General features: G+C 39.4%; 1 protein-coding gene across 9 annotated transcripts in view; it reads right to left on the bottom strand.

The window, feature by feature from the left end:
• LOC105490240 (ring finger protein 17) overlaps positions 1-18,954 on the bottom strand; it is a 114,326-nt gene that overhangs the window by 6,035 nt on the left and 89,337 nt on the right. For all 9 annotated transcript variants that reach the window (XM_011755664.2, XM_011755665.2, XM_011755663.2 and 6 more), the window contains 7 exons: positions 15,339-15,502; positions 12,839-12,958; positions 11,443-11,523; positions 9,255-9,380; positions 7,714-7,773; positions 5,110-5,226; positions 3,092-3,260 (listed from right to left, as the gene is read on the bottom strand). In XM_011755664.2, the coding sequence (XP_011753966.2) occupies positions 3,092-3,260; positions 5,110-5,226; positions 7,714-7,773; positions 9,255-9,380; positions 11,443-11,523; positions 12,839-12,958; positions 15,339-15,502 (837 nt within the window). The remainder of the gene's footprint in view (positions 1-3,091; positions 3,261-5,109; positions 5,227-7,713; positions 7,774-9,254; positions 9,381-11,442; positions 11,524-12,838; positions 12,959-15,338; positions 15,503-18,954) is intronic.

Below are 18,954 nucleotides of genomic sequence, written 5' to 3' on the forward strand. Positions count from 1 at the left end.
ATGGAATCCTGTTATTTGCAGTAACATGGATGGATCATTATATTAACTAAGACAAGCACAGAAAAACAAGTATCGCATGTTCTCACTCATATGAGAGCTAAAAAAGTGCATCTCATGAGGATAACAAGTAGATTAATGGTCACACGAGGCCATAAAAGGCAAATATACATGTGTTTGGGGTTGGGGGATGAAGAAGGTTGGTTGATAGGTACAAACATATAGTTGGAAGGAATAAGTTCCAATATTTGATAGCAGAGTAAGGTACCTAGTTCACAACAATGGATTGTATATTTCAGATTAACCAGAAGTCTTGAAATGTTCCCAACACATAGAAGTAACTGCTCGAGGTGATGAATACCCTATTGTCTTGATAATTACGCACTCTATGCATGTAATATCACATGTACCCCATAAATATATACAATTATGTATCAAAAATGTTTAATACAGAAAAGTACAAAGAAGAAAATGTAACAAATATATGCTCACCATCCAGAATTAAACACTAAACAGTTGGCCTTATGTTGGCTTCTCTTTCTCTGTTCGTATTTTGTAAGTCTTTGTTCACTAAATAAAGGCACTTCTCCCATTCTCAGTTGCTAGTTCTTGTATTCTTATTATGAGCTTATTAGCTCATATTGCCACTGCCCCAACTTCTGATACTCCCCTAGTCTCTTCTAGCGTGGGCCATCATCTTTGGCAAAGGATGATAACTATTTGCTGTTCCTGCCTTCCATTCTGTCCTCCCATTCATTTGCTGTGGGACCACCAGAATTAAATTTTTAAAAATGCAATTACATTGCTCTTATTTAAAATTCTTTAATGGTACACCTTAACTGCCTGTAATATCAAGTCCTTATTACAATTTACAGGCGTCTTCAGTTGTTTGTTCTCCCAAACAACTTCTACCACATTTCCTCAATGAATTACCTAAACAGGATTACTTAAAATTTTGATCCTTCTATTTAGCTTATGACTATCCCCCTCATCTAGAGTGTTTTCCTGAGCCCTTCTTTTTTATGATGTTTATCATAAACATCAAGAAAACATTCTGACAGTTTTTAGGGTATTCATTGCCTTGAGCAGTTATCATTCTTCTTTCAAAGCCCAGCTCCAACATGACCAACAAAGCCCTAACAACTGATCACTGCTTTCCCTGATTCTACAGCATTACACACACTCCTTTAAGAGAAGCTATTCTTTTCATACTCTACTTGGTTTATCTGTCTCTTCTCTGCTTAGAGCACTTGTTCTTGAGTGCAGAACTGTTGTTTGTATTCTTAACATGGTACCTGACACAAGCTCAGTAAAAAAAAAAAGTGTACTAATGAGTGCTAGGCTTGAGTTAAACTGTGGAAAAATTAGTACGGTATACACTTCCCTTTGTACATCCTTAGATTTCAGAGTGATGGCATGTGCCTCAGTTTCCTATCTTGTTCTACTTCCTTATGTCATATGCTTTTTATGTAATTTCACAGAGAATTCTATTTGTGGGCAAGTGACATTGAAATACATGACTAATGAATAAAGATTTTTATTTCAAGTGATTTTAATTAAAGAGTTATAGACAATTTCTTTCATATATAAATTCATCAGGGCCAGGAACGGAGGCTCATGCCTTTAATCCCAGCACTTTGGGAGGCCGAGGTGGGCAGATCACCAGAGGTCAGGAGTTCGAGACCAGTCTGACCAACATGGAGAAACCCCATCTCTACTAAAAATACAAAATTAGCCAGGCGAGGTGGTACGTGCCTGTAATCCCAGCTACTTGGGAGGCTGAGGCAGGAGAATCGCTGAACGTGGGAGGCACAAGTTGCAGTGAGCCGACACTGAGCCACTGCACTCCAGCAGCCTGGGCAACAAGAGTGAAACTCTGTCTCAAAAAAAAAAAAAAAAAAAAAGTCATCAGTGAAACAATGAAGAATCTCATCTGGGCCGGGCGCAGTGGCTCACGCCTGTAATCCCAGCACTTTGGGAGGCTGAGGCAGGTGGATCACAAAGTCAGGAATTTCAGACCAGACAGGCCAAGATGGTGAAACCCCGTCTCTACGAAAAATACAAAAATTAGCTGGGCATAGTGGTACATGCCTGTAATCCTAGCTACTCAGGAGGCTGAGGTAGGAGGACTGCTTGAGCCCAGGAGGCGGAGGTTGCAGTGAGCACCACTGCACTCCAGCCTGGGTGACAGAGCAAGACTCATCTTTAAAAAAAAAAGGCTGGGCAAGTTGGCTCATGCCTATAATCCTAGCATTTTGGGAGACCAAGGTGGGCAGTTCACTTGAGTTCAGGAGCTTGACACCAGCCTGGTTAACATGGGGAAATCCCATCTCTACTAAAAATACAAAAATTGGCTGGGCCTGGTGGCACGCACCTGTAATCCCAACTACTTGGGAGGCTGAGGCAGGAGAATCGCTTGAACCCGGGAGCAGGAGGTTGCAGTGAGCCGAGATCACATCACTGCACTCCAGCTCGGGCAACAAAACAAGACTCTGTCTCAAAAACCAAACAAAAAACTCACGGAATACTGGTAAGACATTAAGATGATGGTTTTTCCTTTGCTAAAATATCAAGAATACATCCCCATCACATACTGCAATAACTAGATACATTTTCCTCGAGGAGAATCACACACATTTAATAAAGATGGGAAGAATGGACTGAAAAGATGAAAGAGTAGAAATGTGACCTGACAGAACAGGTCATACTTTGAGCCTCCACCTCACGATTATCGTAGGTGGCTTGTAATTAAAATGATGACCATTAAGGTCTGAATGACAACTCTTCCAACTTCAGCTACTGATAACCTCAAACTCAGAAAATAATCTTTATGCACTTTTCCAACACCGTCTCATTTGTGCAACGTGAACGTGCCCCCCAAGGGAGTTTACTAATGTCTCTTAGTTCACCTTCCTTATCTAGAAAATGAGAAAGAGGTCATCTTCTGGGTATCTCGAGGATTCCAGGAAATCATGCATGTAAAGTGAATACAAGACAAATATCAACATTAGAGATAGCCCAAGGTCATCAGCCCATTAAAACAAAATCCAAGTTTTATTAAGTATCCTGTTTCATTCAAATGTAGTAAGTATACCTGTTCTAAAATCCGTCAGAGGAGGAAGTGCCTCTACTTTCTTATTAACCCTCTGCAGTGCTTCATCAAGGCTCTCGGATTCCGATTCCCCGCTGACTCCACTATCATCTGTGTCACTATGCTGGTTAGAGTGGTTACAAGTTTCTATAGAATCAAGGCAAATATACACCTAAGTGGGGAGAAGGAAAGGAAAACTTTCAGATTCTGGAATTTCAAGCATTTATGTGGACAAAATTACTGTGGCAGACAGCCTCCAGCGATGCCCCCAGAGACCTCTACACCTCCTGATATTCACCTCCTATTCCTTCCCACATCCTACCACACTTATCTTGTGATCAAGACAACACGATTAGGCTGGGCATGGAGGTTCATGCCTACAATCCCAGCACTTTGGAAGGCTGAGGTGGGAGGATCACTTGAGCTCATGAGTTCAAGACCAGCCTGAGTAACACAGTGAGACCGCATCTCTACTAAGAATCAAAATCATGAGGCTGGGCGCGGTGGCTCACGCCTGTAATCCCAGCACTTTGGGAGGCCGGGCGGGGGGGGGGTGAATCACGAGGTCAGGAGATCGAGACCATCCTGGCTAACATGGTGAAACCTCGTCTCCACTAAAAATGCAAAACAAAAATTAGCCGCACGTGGTGGCGGCCACCTGTAGTCTCGATACTCTGGAGGCTGAGGCAGGAGAATGGCATGAACCCGGGAGGTGGAGCTTGCAGTGAACTGAGATCGCACCACTGCACCCCAGCCTGGGAGACAGAGCAAGACTCTGTTTAATAATAGTAACAGTAGTAGTAATCATAATTAGCTGGGCATGGTAGTACACACCTGTAGTCCCAGCTGCTCGGGAGCCCAAGGCAGGAGGAATGCTTGAGCCTGGGAAATTAAGGCTTCAGTGAGCTATGTTTATGTCACTGCACTCTCCAGCCTGGATGACAAAACGTGTCCTCTATCTCAAAACAAACAAACAAATAGAAAAAACCACACAACTATAGTGACAGTGTGTGACTCCTGAGACTGGCATATAAGGACATGTAGCTTCTGTCTTGGTAGAGCTGTCCCAGGGATTTCATGTGCCAGGAAGCCACAGCCATGCTGCAAGCAGACAATCGGAGAGGCCACAGGCAGGAAACACAGCCTTCCAGGTGGTGCCATGTGAGTGAGTCTTTTCGAAAGTGGTTTCTGCAGCCCCTGCCAACATCATGGCTGCAACCTCCTGAGAGCCTGAGCTAGAGTGCTTAACTCAGCATCTCCCAGATTCCTGACCCTCATGTGTGTTTGTATTAAGCTGCTAAGTTTAGGGGTAAATTGTGATGCAGCAATAAATAAGCAAAATTACCAAAACCAGCAATAGTTGTTTAGCAACTACATACAGCATAACATGCTACTTACTCTGCTCTCTGATGAAATTAGAAAGCAAATCCTTCCCCTGCCTGTGAGAGAATGGCCTATGAAGGAGCTGCTGAAGCTACTTATTTCTTCCTCTCTCTGTTAGCCAAGGACAAGTAATTGAACTTTCAGTGCCCTTATTCATCATTCAATCAATATTCACCAGGTGCCTAGTATTTACCAGGCGCTACTCTAGGTTCTGGGGATACCTCAATGAACAACATGGAGCTATACCCTAAGGGGAGGCAGACCAACCTAGTTAAGTGGGACACAGTGTCAGCCAGGTGGTTAAATGGAAGAGTTCAATGCGGGAAGAGGAAGGAAAGCAAGATGTTTAAGATTTCATAGATAGAAACGGTTCCACCTTAAAAATCTAAATATCGGATATAAGCATAACATTGAATAAAGCAGCATAACACTGGGAACCCAGTAGGTCCTTAAAAAACACTTGCCTTAAATATTAACAAATATCTGAAGAGGGTATTATAGGGTGGGGCAAACTAGAGATCACGAATTTGCAACATTTGAAATCAGGAAGATAGAGAAGTGAAGAGTCACTTCTGGTGTTTAAGACCAAGATAGATTGTTATGTTTTTAATCACCAACTAATCATTTAGATCACATACTTCATTAGGTGAGACAACGTGCTTGACTTGAACAGCACAGAGTTCTCCTGGGGAAGGCAGAGATGAAGACAAATATGGTGGTAAAAGAGGAGTGTCTGTTTCAGACGAAAGCAATTCCTAAAACACCACAGAAAAATTCAAATTTCAGAATGAGGATGAAAATCTATTACATTATAAAAATTCATGACGGTGCCAATTTAGTTTTCAATTAGCAGAAAGTAAGCTCTCTTAAATACTGAACACCATAAAATGACTTTGTTACAGTAGGACCAAAATGTGATGACAATCAAAGATCTTTAGTATTCTTTTGTCCTCTAATTCTAAAGCGTTTTGTGCAAAAAAATGCATGTATGTTTATTGATATGCATATTATCTACACATACACATACAATTCTAGAAGAATAGTTAATAGTAACTGCCACCAATGAGGGCTGCAGTGTTTGAGGTGCAGAATGAGGAACAGATCCCTCTTCCTTTTATACATTTTTGCAGTATTTAAGTACTTTCTAATAAAAACTAAAATAATACATGAAATGCTAAAAGAAAATTTAAGTTAAAATCATCAGAATGGTGTGCTTTCTCTTAAGCCCCATGAAAGCATAAGGAATACTACAGTTATGTGATTCCCAAGACGACCATGGCACCTAGTAACTGTTAAAAGCAAATGTGTATAAAAATGTGGTGCATGTTTTTCTGCAAATACAAGCAATATATTTATTTATTTATTTATTTATTTATTGAGACTGAATCTCACTCTGTCACCCAGGCTGGAGTGCAACGGTGCGATCTCAGCTTACTGCAAGCTCTGCCTCCTGGGTTCACGCCATTCTCCTGCCTCAGCCTCCTGAGTAGCTGGGACTACACGTGCCTGCCACCACGCCCAGCTAATTTTTTTGTATTTTTTTTCTTTTTTTTTAGTAGAGACAGGGTTTTACCATGTTAGCCAGGATAGTCTTGATCTCTGGACCTTGTGATCCACCTGCCTCAGCTTCCCAAAGTGCTGGGATTACAGGCGTGAGCCACCGCGCCCGGCACAATATCTTCATAAAAAGTTCTTATTCTTCAAGAATAAGGTAATTATCTTAAGTAAAACAATCATATTCAAATTTGTAGGTTAATTTATTACTATTTAATGTTTTCAAACTGGTAGACAAAACAAAAGTTTGAACCTAGGAAAATTCAGCAAAAAGTGATCAGCCACTGTTGAAATTTGTTGAACTTTTTAAGTAATAGGCAATTTACAATAAGGTTATGTTATTTTCATAAATTACAAAGGTTTACTTAAGTAAACTCTTCCTGCACAAAAAAAGTCCAAGTGATAAAAGAAAACAAACAGATAAACTGGACTTCATCAAAATTAAAAACTTTGGTACTTAAAAGGACACTATCAAAAAAGTGAAAAGAAAGCTGGGTGTGGGGGTCCATGCCTTTAGTTCCAGCTACTCTGCAAAAAGGCAGGAGGGCTGCTTGAGGCCCGGAGTTCAACACCAGCCTGGGCAATGGAGCAAGACTCTCTCAAATCCGTTAATGTGAAAAGACAACCCACAGAATAAAAGAAAATATTTGCAATCATATATTTGATAAGGTACTTGCATGCATAATTATAAAGAACTGTTAGAGCTCAACAATGAAAAGATAAATAACCCAAATAAAAATGGGGAACTGATTTGAAGGGATTTCTAAAAAAAAAAAAAAAAAAAAAAAATATATATATATATATATATATATATATATATACACACATTTATAAATGGCCAATAGGTACATGAAAAGATGCTCAACAATACTAATCACCAGGACAAGCATATCAAGTCGACAATGATATGCCACTTCACGCCTATCCTAAAATGGCTAGAAAAACAGATTACAAGTAGTAATTTGGTGAGGAAGTGGAAAAAAGGGGGTCCTTACACACACCCTACTGGCATGCATGTAAAATGATGCTGCCACTTTGGAAAACAGTCTTGGAGATCTTTAGAATGTTAAACATAGTTACCATAGACTCAGTAATTCCACTACTAGGTGTATACCTTAATGAAGGGAAAACAAATGTCTACATAAAAACTTGTACCTGATCAGACAGTAGCATTACTCGCAATCACCATAAGGCGGAAACAATCCAGTGTCCACCCACAGATGAAGGGTAAACAAAACATATCCATCCAGTGGAATGTGATTCAGCAATAAGGAGTGAAGCACTGTTACACACAACATGGATGAACCTTGAAAACGTTATGCTAAGTGAAAAGCCAGTGACAAAGGACCACATATTATACGATTCCATTTATATGAAATGTACAGGATAAGCAAATCCATAGGGACAGAAGTCGTGAAGTTAGGGAAGGAAGAATGCAGAATGACTGCAGCTGGTACAGGGCTTCTTTTGGGGGGGATAAAATGTTCTGGAAATAGATAGTGGTGATGGTTACAAAACAGTGAACAATATTGAACACCACTGAACTGTATATTCAATAGGTAAATTCTATGATGTCTCAATAATATTTCAATAAAACTGTTATAAAAGAAAGCTCTTTCTGTCCTGTATCAGATCCTTTGTATTAATGAAGTGTCCAAAGTTTCCAAAATACTTGGATTGTTACTTACCTCAAACCTTATTTCCCACTGTTCCTCTTCATACTTTTTATCATGATCTGATCTTGGTTTCTGAAATAATATAGTATTGAGTAAAATCACCTTTAGCTATATTGTTTTAAGGTACTTTCCATATTTCATCCCCACAAAAACTGGGTGCATTTTCTTGTTGGTATTCATTTGTTAATTTCAGATCAATTACAGGAAAATCTAATGTTCTGAATAATCTCACCATCTTAAGTTTTCAACAATCAGAAACTTCAAATGTATGTTAACACATGTATGTCAATGCTAATTCATTTATTGTAAGAGTGGGAGGTCTTACCTTTCCCTTTAAAATGTTCACAGTAGGCCGGGCGCGGTGGCTCAAGCCTGTAATCCCAGCACTTTGGGAGGCCGAGACGGGCGGATCACGAGGCCAGGAGATCGAGACCATCCTGGCTAACACGGTGAAACCCCGTCTCTACTAAAAAATACAAAAAACTAGCCGGGCGCGGTGGCGGGCGCCTGTAGTCCCAGCTACTCGGGAGGCTGAGGCAGGAGAATGGCGTGAACCCGGGAGGCGGAGCTTGCAGTGAGCTGAGATCCGGCCACTGCACTCCAGCCTGGGCGGCAGAGTGAGACTCCGTCTCAAAAAAATAAAAAAAATTAAAAAAATAAAATGTTCACAGTGAATAGTACAACTAGAACAGAAAGACTAAGTAATCTTTATAAAACTTGTTTAATAACGGACGGAACCTCTTTTACACACACACACACACCCGCCCCCCACTCACCCACAACCACACCTCTGCTTTAAAGAAAAAGCTGGCAGTGAGGATTACAGGTACAAAGTTATAGCACAATTTCTATTTGAGAGAAGAAAGTAGTTTTCTTTATCCATGGAACAATGTTTGGTTGTGTACTATCACCAAAATGAATATTAAAAAGTCTAAAAAGTAGACTGCAACTCTAGAAATAAAAATATCTTGTGATATAAAATATAATGATGCATAATCTATTCCTATAAAAGATTTATAGCAGCTTGAAATGTGAAACCGTATCTTGTAACAGGCTATAGTTTTTAAAGCACTAAACCACAGAAGCACCAGGCAAGGAATGAGCCAGTAATGGAAGCTAAGTTCAAAATGTGCCTCTGGGTTTCCTGTGAGAAGGCAAATGAGAGAAATTTTGTAATACATGGCTTTTGTGTCAAGTAAAAGGAAAAAATATTTGACCTGGAGCAAGAGCCCTCTTCTGGTATTGAATTCTATAGAGATTTTAGAACGTGCATCCCTACATTCAAACAACACTTAATAGCATGGGCATCACACTAGTTTTGAAGGTACAGAAACACTGATTGAATCTTAATGTAATTAAAGTCTTTTACAGGACACTTATAAAGCATGACACAGTCTTATTTATCTTTCTCAGCAAAAATGTGTAAGTCCTCTAGACTCTCTTAATAGATCAGATATGTAGAATCATATTTAAGACATAGTGTAAGACAAAATGTGACATTTTAACTAGTCTGTTCTACACTTTAGATTTTTATAGAAAAATAGTTCACTTACTTCTTTCAACATCTCCTCAGTATGTTCAGAAGTACAGTATTTATAGTATGCCATAAAATAAGAAAGTGACATTCCATCAAAATAGAGGTGAATAGACAATTTCTCCCACGGATTTTTAGGTAATTCCTATTTAAAGTTCAATAAAGGTTATTATTATAAAAATAAACTCCATTTGATGACATTTTTATAGTCAGCAAATATTAAATTTAGCTTCTGACAATATAACAGTATTAACTAGACAGTTTGGCTAGTGACTCATTTCATAGAATTTTCTTCCTGGTATTTTGACATGCTATAAGGGAGTACTTCTACTACTTTGGTTTATGTGACATACACTTACAAGTCCATAGAGTTTTCTAGTTATTCACCACAAAATAACTAAGTTATATATAATTCCAATTCCCAAATACATCGCCTTTAGATGAAACTAACAAATTACACTACGTAGAAAGAGAAAGAAAAGGTTACGTTCAGAGGTGGAGAAATAAAGTTTCATTTAAAAATCCAAAATTGGCGGGACTCGGAACAGTCTACTGGGTACTGAATGTGTCCCTAACTGATAAGCTGACCCACAGCAATTCTCTTCATTTCCACTGATACCACCTTTGTCCAAACTCACTGCTCCTCACTGTTTTACTGCTCCTCACTGAATTATGGTTGCTGCCTCCCAGCAGATCTTGTCCTATCTCTTCTTATCATTCAGTCTTCTGCCAGTGCAGTCCCCTCCTGCCTAGCCCTGCTCCTGCCTCAGCACTCTTCTCCCTGCACCCATGTGGTCTGTCCTCTAACCATTTTAGGGTCTTGACTCAAATGTTACCTTTGCAGTGACATCTTCCCAGATGCATGTTTAAAGTGGAACCTCCTCCCTAGCCATGCCATTCCTATCAGCCTTTCCTGCTTTGTTTTTTTTCTCTTAGCACCCATCACTATCTAATATTCCTCATAGTTTATTTTCTCTTTCCCACCACTGAAATGGAAGCTTTAGAAAGGCACAGATTTCTTACTGCTGAGCCCCCCAGCTGTGTGTCCAGACCTACAGCAGAGGCTAGCACCTAAGAGGCCCTCGGTCAGCATCTCCCTTTGTGTACAAGTGAGAGGAGTGAGTCTGGGCAAGGCCTGCTGTCAGTTGGGTTGTGTAGAATGCACATTCATGGTCTCTGAGACACCTGGCAGCCTTTGCTATACCACAAGCTGTTCTTCTGTGTCAAGCGAAACAGCAATGAAAGCTGTCTAGACAAACTAAAAATTTCAATCTCTACCATATTTCAGCGACTTGCCATGGAGACTAAGTAACCAGGGAGGGACTCTCAGTACTAACAAAAGCTACTTTCTTATTTAAGTGAGTCTGTGCCTCCTTTAGGTTTTTATCACTCTATCATCATCCTTTAATACAGAAATACTTTCCTTACCATATATCTTCCCACTCGGGTCCTGCAAACATAGCAGCTGCAGGTTGATCTCATTACCTCACTGCTCAGAAACCTCCACTGAGGCTGTCCCTACCAACCTCGCCAACTGGCCCCTACCTCTCCTGAATGCTATTCACTACCACTACTCCTCACAAAACCTCCACTACTCGAGTCAAACAGTTATACCCTTTCCCTAAAACGTCTCTCTGTACTTTGTGCATTTCATTTCCCCAGTCAGGAGAACATTACTATCTTTAAGGGCTACCTCAATTCTCACAATCTCTAAATTCCTATTACATTTACCAATTTTTTTTTTTTTAACCAATCACTTGGCTCTTGGCATGTTACTTTGTAGTGCAAATGTTCTAGGTTTTTGTCTTGTTGCACTAACCAGATATGTGCTTTGAGGACACAGATCGTGATAGACTCCCTGAACTGCCTGTACCTAAGACAGGGCTGAGTGTTCCGCACCATCTTGGAAACTGCTACATATAAACATGCCCAACAATTTAATACTGCTCCCTGTAACAAAACAAGCTGTTAACAAAGAATCTTTCATATTAGTGACTTTAATGGTTATGAAAGTTCTCAGGAGCTTGTTCAAAATCAGGCTTATTTAAAGCAAGCCTAGGAACCAAACTGGTAGTTTCTTTTATGCTAACAAGTAATTCACCATAAGAAGGTATATACCATTGCTTATCAAAAATATCCCTCAAATTATGTTAATTATAATATTTTATGGCAAATAATTTATACCACCTACATATACTTTAAATTACCATGATGTGAATGTCCACCTCTCTCTTTGAAAGCAGTTGTTGAAGAACTTCTATTGCATCTGGTTGCCAGACATTCCCAACCTATTTGGGATTAATAAACTCAGATTCTTTTATGCTTTCATAAAATAAGATCAGGAAGCAAATTAAGATATACAAAAGTAGCCATAAACAAATAATATCGGAGAGTAGTACAAAATACACAAGCAGTTCTCAGAGAATATCATAGGTACATGATAAAAACATTTAAAAATGAATAATTTGAGTACTCATTTTATGCTTTAAAAATATAAACCTGTTCAGCCAGAGGTGAGAAAACACACACACATCCTACATTTAAAAATATTACATGTAAAACTTTTTTAAAAGACCAGTATGCCAATGCAGTGCTTGTACAAGACCTGCAGTGTGTATTCATTAAGGAATAGTGATTGTTACGTTTTTATGCGCGGAGAGGTTCACATGGAAAGGAAGTGAGGCTTCCTGCCAAAGCAATGTGCATCAACCATCTCAAGTGGACCCTCTGTCCCCAGCTGATCCTTCAGGTGACTACACTTATGGTGGACATCTTGATGGCAGTATCAGAAGGGACCATGATACAGTTTGGCTGTGTCCCCACCCAAATCTTATCTTGAATTGTAATCCCCATGTGTTGAGAGAGGAACTTGGTGGGAGGGGACTGGATCATGGGGCAGTTTCCCCCATGCTGACTGAGTTCTCACAGAGCTACGGTTTTGAAAGAGTTTGGCAGTTTCCCCTTCAATCTCTTTTTCTCCTGCAACCTTGTGAAGAAGGTATGTGCTTCTCCTTCACCTTCCACAACAACTGTCTAAGTTTCCTAATGCCTCATCAACCACGGAGAACTGTGAGTCAATTAACCCTCTTTTCTTCATAAATTACCCAGGTTTAGCTACGTAGTATCTTTACAGCAGTGTGAAAATGGACTAATACAGATCCTCTGTCAAAAAAACCCAGCTAAGCCACTCCTAATCCCTGAACCACAGAAACGGTATGAGATAATGAAAGTTTATTGTTGTTTTAGACCACTATGTCTCAGCTTAATTTGTTACGCAGCAAAACAGAATAAGGCACTCTTTTATCTGATCTCCAGCTTCAAGTTTGTTGTAATTTCATTTGATAAAAAAATAAACTTTTGCAATCTTATACCTTCCCACTTATGAACATATCTCTTCATTTATTCACATGTTTTACAGCCTTCAGTTTAATTTTGTAACTGTCTTCATAAAGGCTGTTTAGCTGTCTTAGCAACTTATTTGTTGGTGTTGTATTACTTTTTTGTTACAACTGAAATTTCATTTTACATTCTAAATATTTCTAAAAAAAATTAGTAAAAACTAATATTTAAAATTAATCATCCCACAAATTATTATGTACTCACAGGTGTGGTATTATGGAGCTGACAAGGAATACAGAACTGGGGTATATCAGGATACAGCAAAATAGGGTAAAGATGGCACTGTGGAATCTTTTCAGTGAATCCATGATCTAAATATTGTACCTGAAACAGGCCAAATAAAATTCACAGTTAAAATTTATTGTTAAAAGCTAGGGGACAAAAGGAATTTCCTGTTATTTGAAAAAAAAAGTAAAAAGATAGGCCAGGCTTGGTGGCTCATGCCTGTAATCCCAGCACTTTGGGAGCCAGAGGTAGGTGGACTGCTTGAGCCCAAGAGTTTGAGACTAGCCTTGGGAACATGGCAAGACCCCATCTCTACCAAAAATACCAAAATCAGCTGGCTGTGGTGGTGTGGGCCTGTAGTCCCGGCTACTCAGGATGCTGAGGTGGGAGGATTGCCTAAGCCCGGGAGGTCAAGGCTACAATGAGCTGTGACTGTGCCACTGCACTCTAAGCCTGGTGACAGAGAAAGAACTTGTTTCAAAAAAAATAAAAGACATCATGAGAAGTTCAAAATATGGATTTTTAAAATTCCCAGGAAAAAAAAGCAATACTGTATTTACTCCCTCTTCCGATAGTGTATCAAACCTCATGGTAAAAAAGGTTTTCTTACACATAACCCATCAGACTTTTTTTGGAAAAAACTGGGTTTTATTGGATTTACAAATTCCTCAAGAACAATCCCTTTTTGAAATGCTTTAATTTTGATAATTCAATTTCTAAATTGTCTTAAGAATAAGGAATGCCAATAAACTATTTCTTCTGTCCCAACATAACGAAATGAACATATGACTGTTTAATTGGATTTGCTTGGCAATTACCATTAAAAAATAAAATAGAATTAAACAAAAATGTCCGAATACCTCACAGATAATTAAGGTATGGTTTCATGAGATGTTTATTTCTTAATGTGAATTACAGGATAAACTTTAAAAGATACCAGGTTAAGAAATGAAAAATCCATTGTGCATACTAAAAATGTAAAGTGACCACATGAAAAAAATAAAAGGTGATGATTAAACTATCAAAGTTCTTTTAAGTAAGTTAAAATAAACAGGTATTTGGACAGCAGGAGAGTTTTTTTTTTTTTTTTGAGATGGAGTCTGGCTCTGTCCCCCAGGCTGGGGTGCAGTGGCTGGATCTCAGCTCACTGCAAGCCCCGCCTCCCGGGTTCACGCCATTCTCCTGCCTCAGCCTCCCGAGTAGCTGGGACTACAGGCGCCCGCCACCTCGCCCGGCTAATTTTTTTTGTATTTTTAGTAGAGACAGGGTTTCACTGTGTTAGCCAGGATGGTCTCGATCTCCTGAACTCGTGATCCGCCCGTCTCGGCCTCCCAAAGTGCTGGGATTACAGGCTTGAGCCACCGCGCCCGGCCGAGAGTTTTTATAAAAGTTCACCATCTTATTTATTTTGATTCTACAAATGTAAAGTTCATGAAGTATGATAACTTGATGAATACTGAATTTCATTTTACCTTTGTAAAGAAAAAAAGGTCAGGGGTTATGTGAGCAACTCAAATGTATGTATAGGTGAATGTATGTCACTTTGCACATACATTCAAGTTGCTCGGATAACCCCTGTAACTATCCAGATGTTTAAGTACTCACCCCAAATTTGAAACTATTTTACTTCTATGAAAACCATTAAAAGTTTGTAGTTCAATAGAAAAAGCGTAAGACTTAGAATCAGAAGTTCAGGAATCAGATGCTTGGATATTAACTCTAGCATTACTACCCAGTGACCCTGGCAGGTCACTGAACCTAAATTTCAATTTTCTTTTTAGTAAAATGGGAATAATAATCTATGTCTAGGATAAGTGTAAACAAATTATAAAATACAAATGCATATAGGTGAAGGAAGCTAAAAAACCTGAAGTGCTATGTAATCATTAGGTATCATCATCAAACAGAAAATAAACTCCTGTCCAGGTGGAAACAAAACACTTTTTCACTTAAGCTTTTCCTCCCCTCACTCCAATTGAAACTAAAGTTTTCCACACACACACACACGTGTATATATACACACACACACACGCACACATATCTTTCAAAGGATATAGCTATTTTTGAAGATTTTGAATGAAACCTGAGTGTTAGTTATCTCATTATTCTGGAAAGGTAAATTAGTCGTTATTCTGAAAAACTAACTGGGCCATAAACAAATTTGCTAGTGAGATATTTAACATACTGGAAAACACTCTTTTACTTAACACTATGTGTGGAAACAGGGCTACCAATTGTAACTCAGTGGTCCATCCATTAACCAATGATCAAATCCCTATTTTTTGCTTATTCAGGTTACTAAATATATTTGCAAATAACACAAAAAATTATTACAAACAAAAGTATAACATAACTGATGTTCCTACATGATTTTCATCAAAAGATGTTTTAATCCAATTTTCTTGTGTTCAAATGCAAAAGACTATTTAATGCTACAGCATTTAACCTTAGAATAGTCATGAAAGAACATGAGACTCACTCGGACGGCGCCACCTACAACCTCCATCACCTTGCCACGATACCACAGAGTATCGGATCCTCTTACTGCACATGCTTCTCCTTTTTTCCAGAAATAAGGCTCCAAAAGACCAAGGCATTTTAAATTACTTTGAATTTCATTTGTCATTTTGATTAGCTCAAATTCTGAAAAAAAGTATTAAGGATAGAAAGCATTAAGGAAAATTCCCTATCATTTGTCAATTTAATGACTTCATCTCTTCAGTAGTACAGTTAAAAATCAGTCTCCAAAACAGAACTTTGGTAAAAATCTGTGTGCGTTTTAAAACATACTAGTAATAGCATATAAACAATATTACGATCTTTGCTTATATTTTGAGAGTACAAACATCATAAGGAGCTCTAAATACATACCAGCTAGCCTAATACGAAAGTACTACCAATTCAAAATAGGGTCAGTTTGACAGCCCTAAGTAAAACAGAACACAGGTTATATATTACTTGATGCTCAGATACAGTATAATGATGGGGATACAAATTAAAATTTCAATTTTGCTTTTATTGCTAATTGGCCCATGATTTCCACATATATCCATAACGGATACCACAGAAGGCAAGCTCTGGAGTCAGTCAGCATTCCAATCTTACGGCTTCAGTTGTGTGATCTTGGGTGGTTAGTTCCCTTACCTCCAATAAGCCTCAGTTTATCCTTCCAAAATAACATCACCTATTCTGGGCGTAACAGCATCTTCCGGGAATAACAGTACCTGTCAGCATCATCAAGCACTGCAGGAAGATTAGATGTAAAGCATCCAGCACGCTGCCTGGCAGATAACAGGCTACTAGTTTGAACAATGACTATACATGTCAAGCAAAGTTCCTGGGTTAAGTACTATTACTACAGGTCTCAAACGTTATTTTTTCTAGAACAGCCAATTGTACCCATTTTATTCTGTCTTTCAAATTTAAAAATGTATTTAGGAGATCAACAAATGAGAGAAAATTTTCAGTAAATTCACAGCTACCATACCCTTATCCACAGGTACTAACTAGGAGCTAATGACACTAAGCCCTACGAGTGCTATAGTTATCAACTACTCCGATGGGCCCAGGTTATAGTCAGGAAGCATTTGCACACAAGCCTAAAAATCTCAGGAGGGACCTGAATATTCTCAAGTTCCAGTCATTTGTTGTGATTTCTTTTCTCATTCTCAAGAAATATAAACTTCTGTATTTATTTTATTTTTAGAAAATGAGACAAGCCGGGCGCGGTGGCTCAAGCCTGTAATCCCAGCACTTTGGGAGGCCGAGACGGGCGGATCACGAGGTCAGGAGTTCGAGACCATCCTGGCTAACACGGTGAAACCCCGTCTCTACTAAAAAATACAAAAAACTAGCCGGGCGAGGTGGCGGGCGCCTGTAGTCCCGGCTACTCGGGAGGCTGAGGCAGGAGAATGGCGTAAAAACCCGGGAGGCAGAGCTTGCAGTGAGCTGAGATCCGGCCACTGCACTCCAGCCTGGGCGACACAGCGAGACTCCATCTCAAAAAAAAAAAAAAAAAAAAAAAAAAGAAAATGAGACAAGGTGTCACTCTGCTGCCCGGGCTGGAGTTCAGTGGCATGAACGCAGCTCACTACAGCCTTGACCTCCTGGGCTCAAGCAATCCTCCTACCTCGGTTTCCTGAGTAGCTGAGACCCAAGGCATGCACCAACATGCCCAACTCATTTTTGCATGTTTTGTAGTGATGGGGTCTCACCATGTTGCCCAGCCTGGTCGCGAACTCCTGGGCTTAGGCAATCTTCCCGCCTTGACCTAAAGTGCTGAGATTACAGGTGTGAGCCACCGCACCCAGCCTGCATTCTGTTTTCATAGAGAGCCTCCAAACTTGTCTAAGTGACAGGTCTTACAAATCTGGAAACCCTCTACCCACATCTCCAGCATCTTAGTCCCAAGGTGAGGAAAATAAGGGAGACACAATGGTGGAAAGCAGGTTAATTTATGCTAGTCCTGATCTAACAGTCATTTTAGCAGCCTATAAAGCTGGTTTCATGTTGCTTCTCTTCCATGATGGGAGAGTACTGAGGATGTCTATATCATCACTGGTGGCCTAAGTTCTAAATTCTGCCAACCACATGTGCCATTGCCACTCTCAGGTATACAAAAAAATGGGGCTCCAGGATTTTTATATTCTCAAGGATCCCAAGGTTTACAGATGCACAAAAATACTGAAATCATGGAGGAAAGAGTAAAATACTGAGTGGCAGCCCTCATATATCATGATGCTAAAAACACAACTACTTCATCATATACCTAACTCCCTTATTTTTACCAAACTTCATTACTTCTATTCTTCCAGCCAGGCTGAACCCCTTTGTCTTATCTATGCCTACCTCTGTACAAGTTCTTTCCCTAAAGCTCCTAACTCTAAAAACGTCTTCCAGTGTTTTTTTCCTGTCCATATCTATCTATATTTCCAAAGCCATGGGGTTTGCAGCGTTTCTCAAAAAAGTTACCCTTCCTCATCTCTAGCCTAACTTTGCCTTTGCTTTGTGACCTTGCAACACTCTGCACACAGTGTGTCCCACAGAAACAACAGGGTATAGTGAAGAAAACACACGATTTAAGGAGCCAAGATGCACCTAAAGAAGAACAAGAAATCCAGTGGATTTCAAGCGTTACAGGATATACAACAAAGTAACTTGTACACATAGTAAAAGTAGTATAGGCTATATTCAGGAAAAAACTGGTGTTGGTGTAGGGATAAATAGCATTAACACAGAACAGAAAATTCAGAAACAACTCACACACATATGGAATCTTAATCTTTGACAAAGTTGGCACTGCAGATCAGTGGGGAATGTGTGGAGTATTAAGCAGATGAGCTGGGACTACTAACTAAACCTATTAAAAAAAAACTGGATCTCTTTTTCGTATCTACCAAAAACTCAATTCCAGGATAGCTTATACATTATGTAAAAACTAAAACCGTAAACATTTTTTACAAGATCATATAATGAAATAGCTTTCTGATATCACAGTAAGAAAGGATTTTTTTTTTGAGATGGACTATTGATCTGTCACCCAGGCTGGAGTGCAGTGACGGAATCTCGGCTCACAGCTGCAACCTCCACTTCCCGGGTTCAAGCGATTCTTCTGCCTCAGCCTCCTGAGCAGCTGGGACTACAGGTGCCCGCCACCACGCCCAGCTAATTTTTGTATTTTTAGTAGAGACCGGGTTTCATCATATTGGCCAGGCTAGTTTGAAACTCCTGACCTTGTGATCCACCCACCTAGGCCTCTCAAAAGTGCTGGGATTATAGGCATGAACCACTGTGCCTGGCCCAAGAAAGGATTTAAAATGAGATACAAAACCAAAAAACAAAGAAGATTGATAAAATTACATTAAGACCTTCTGTTCATCCAGAAACTCCCAAAAGACACTGAAAAGACAAGTAAGAAACTGAGAGAAAATATCTGGAACACATAAAAACCAAGAAGGGTAAGTATTCAGGATATATTAAGAACTATGAATCAGAAAGCAATGACTTAATGGAAAGTAAGCGAAGACATGGACAGGCATTCCAAAACCACAGAAATACAAATGACTCAAATACAAGAAATGATGTCTACCCCATAA

This window comes from Macaca nemestrina, chromosome 16 (genome assembly GCF_043159975.1).
Source record: "Macaca nemestrina isolate mMacNem1 chromosome 16, mMacNem.hap1, whole genome shotgun sequence".
Lineage (NCBI taxonomy): Eukaryota > Metazoa > Chordata > Mammalia > Primates > Cercopithecidae > Macaca > Macaca nemestrina.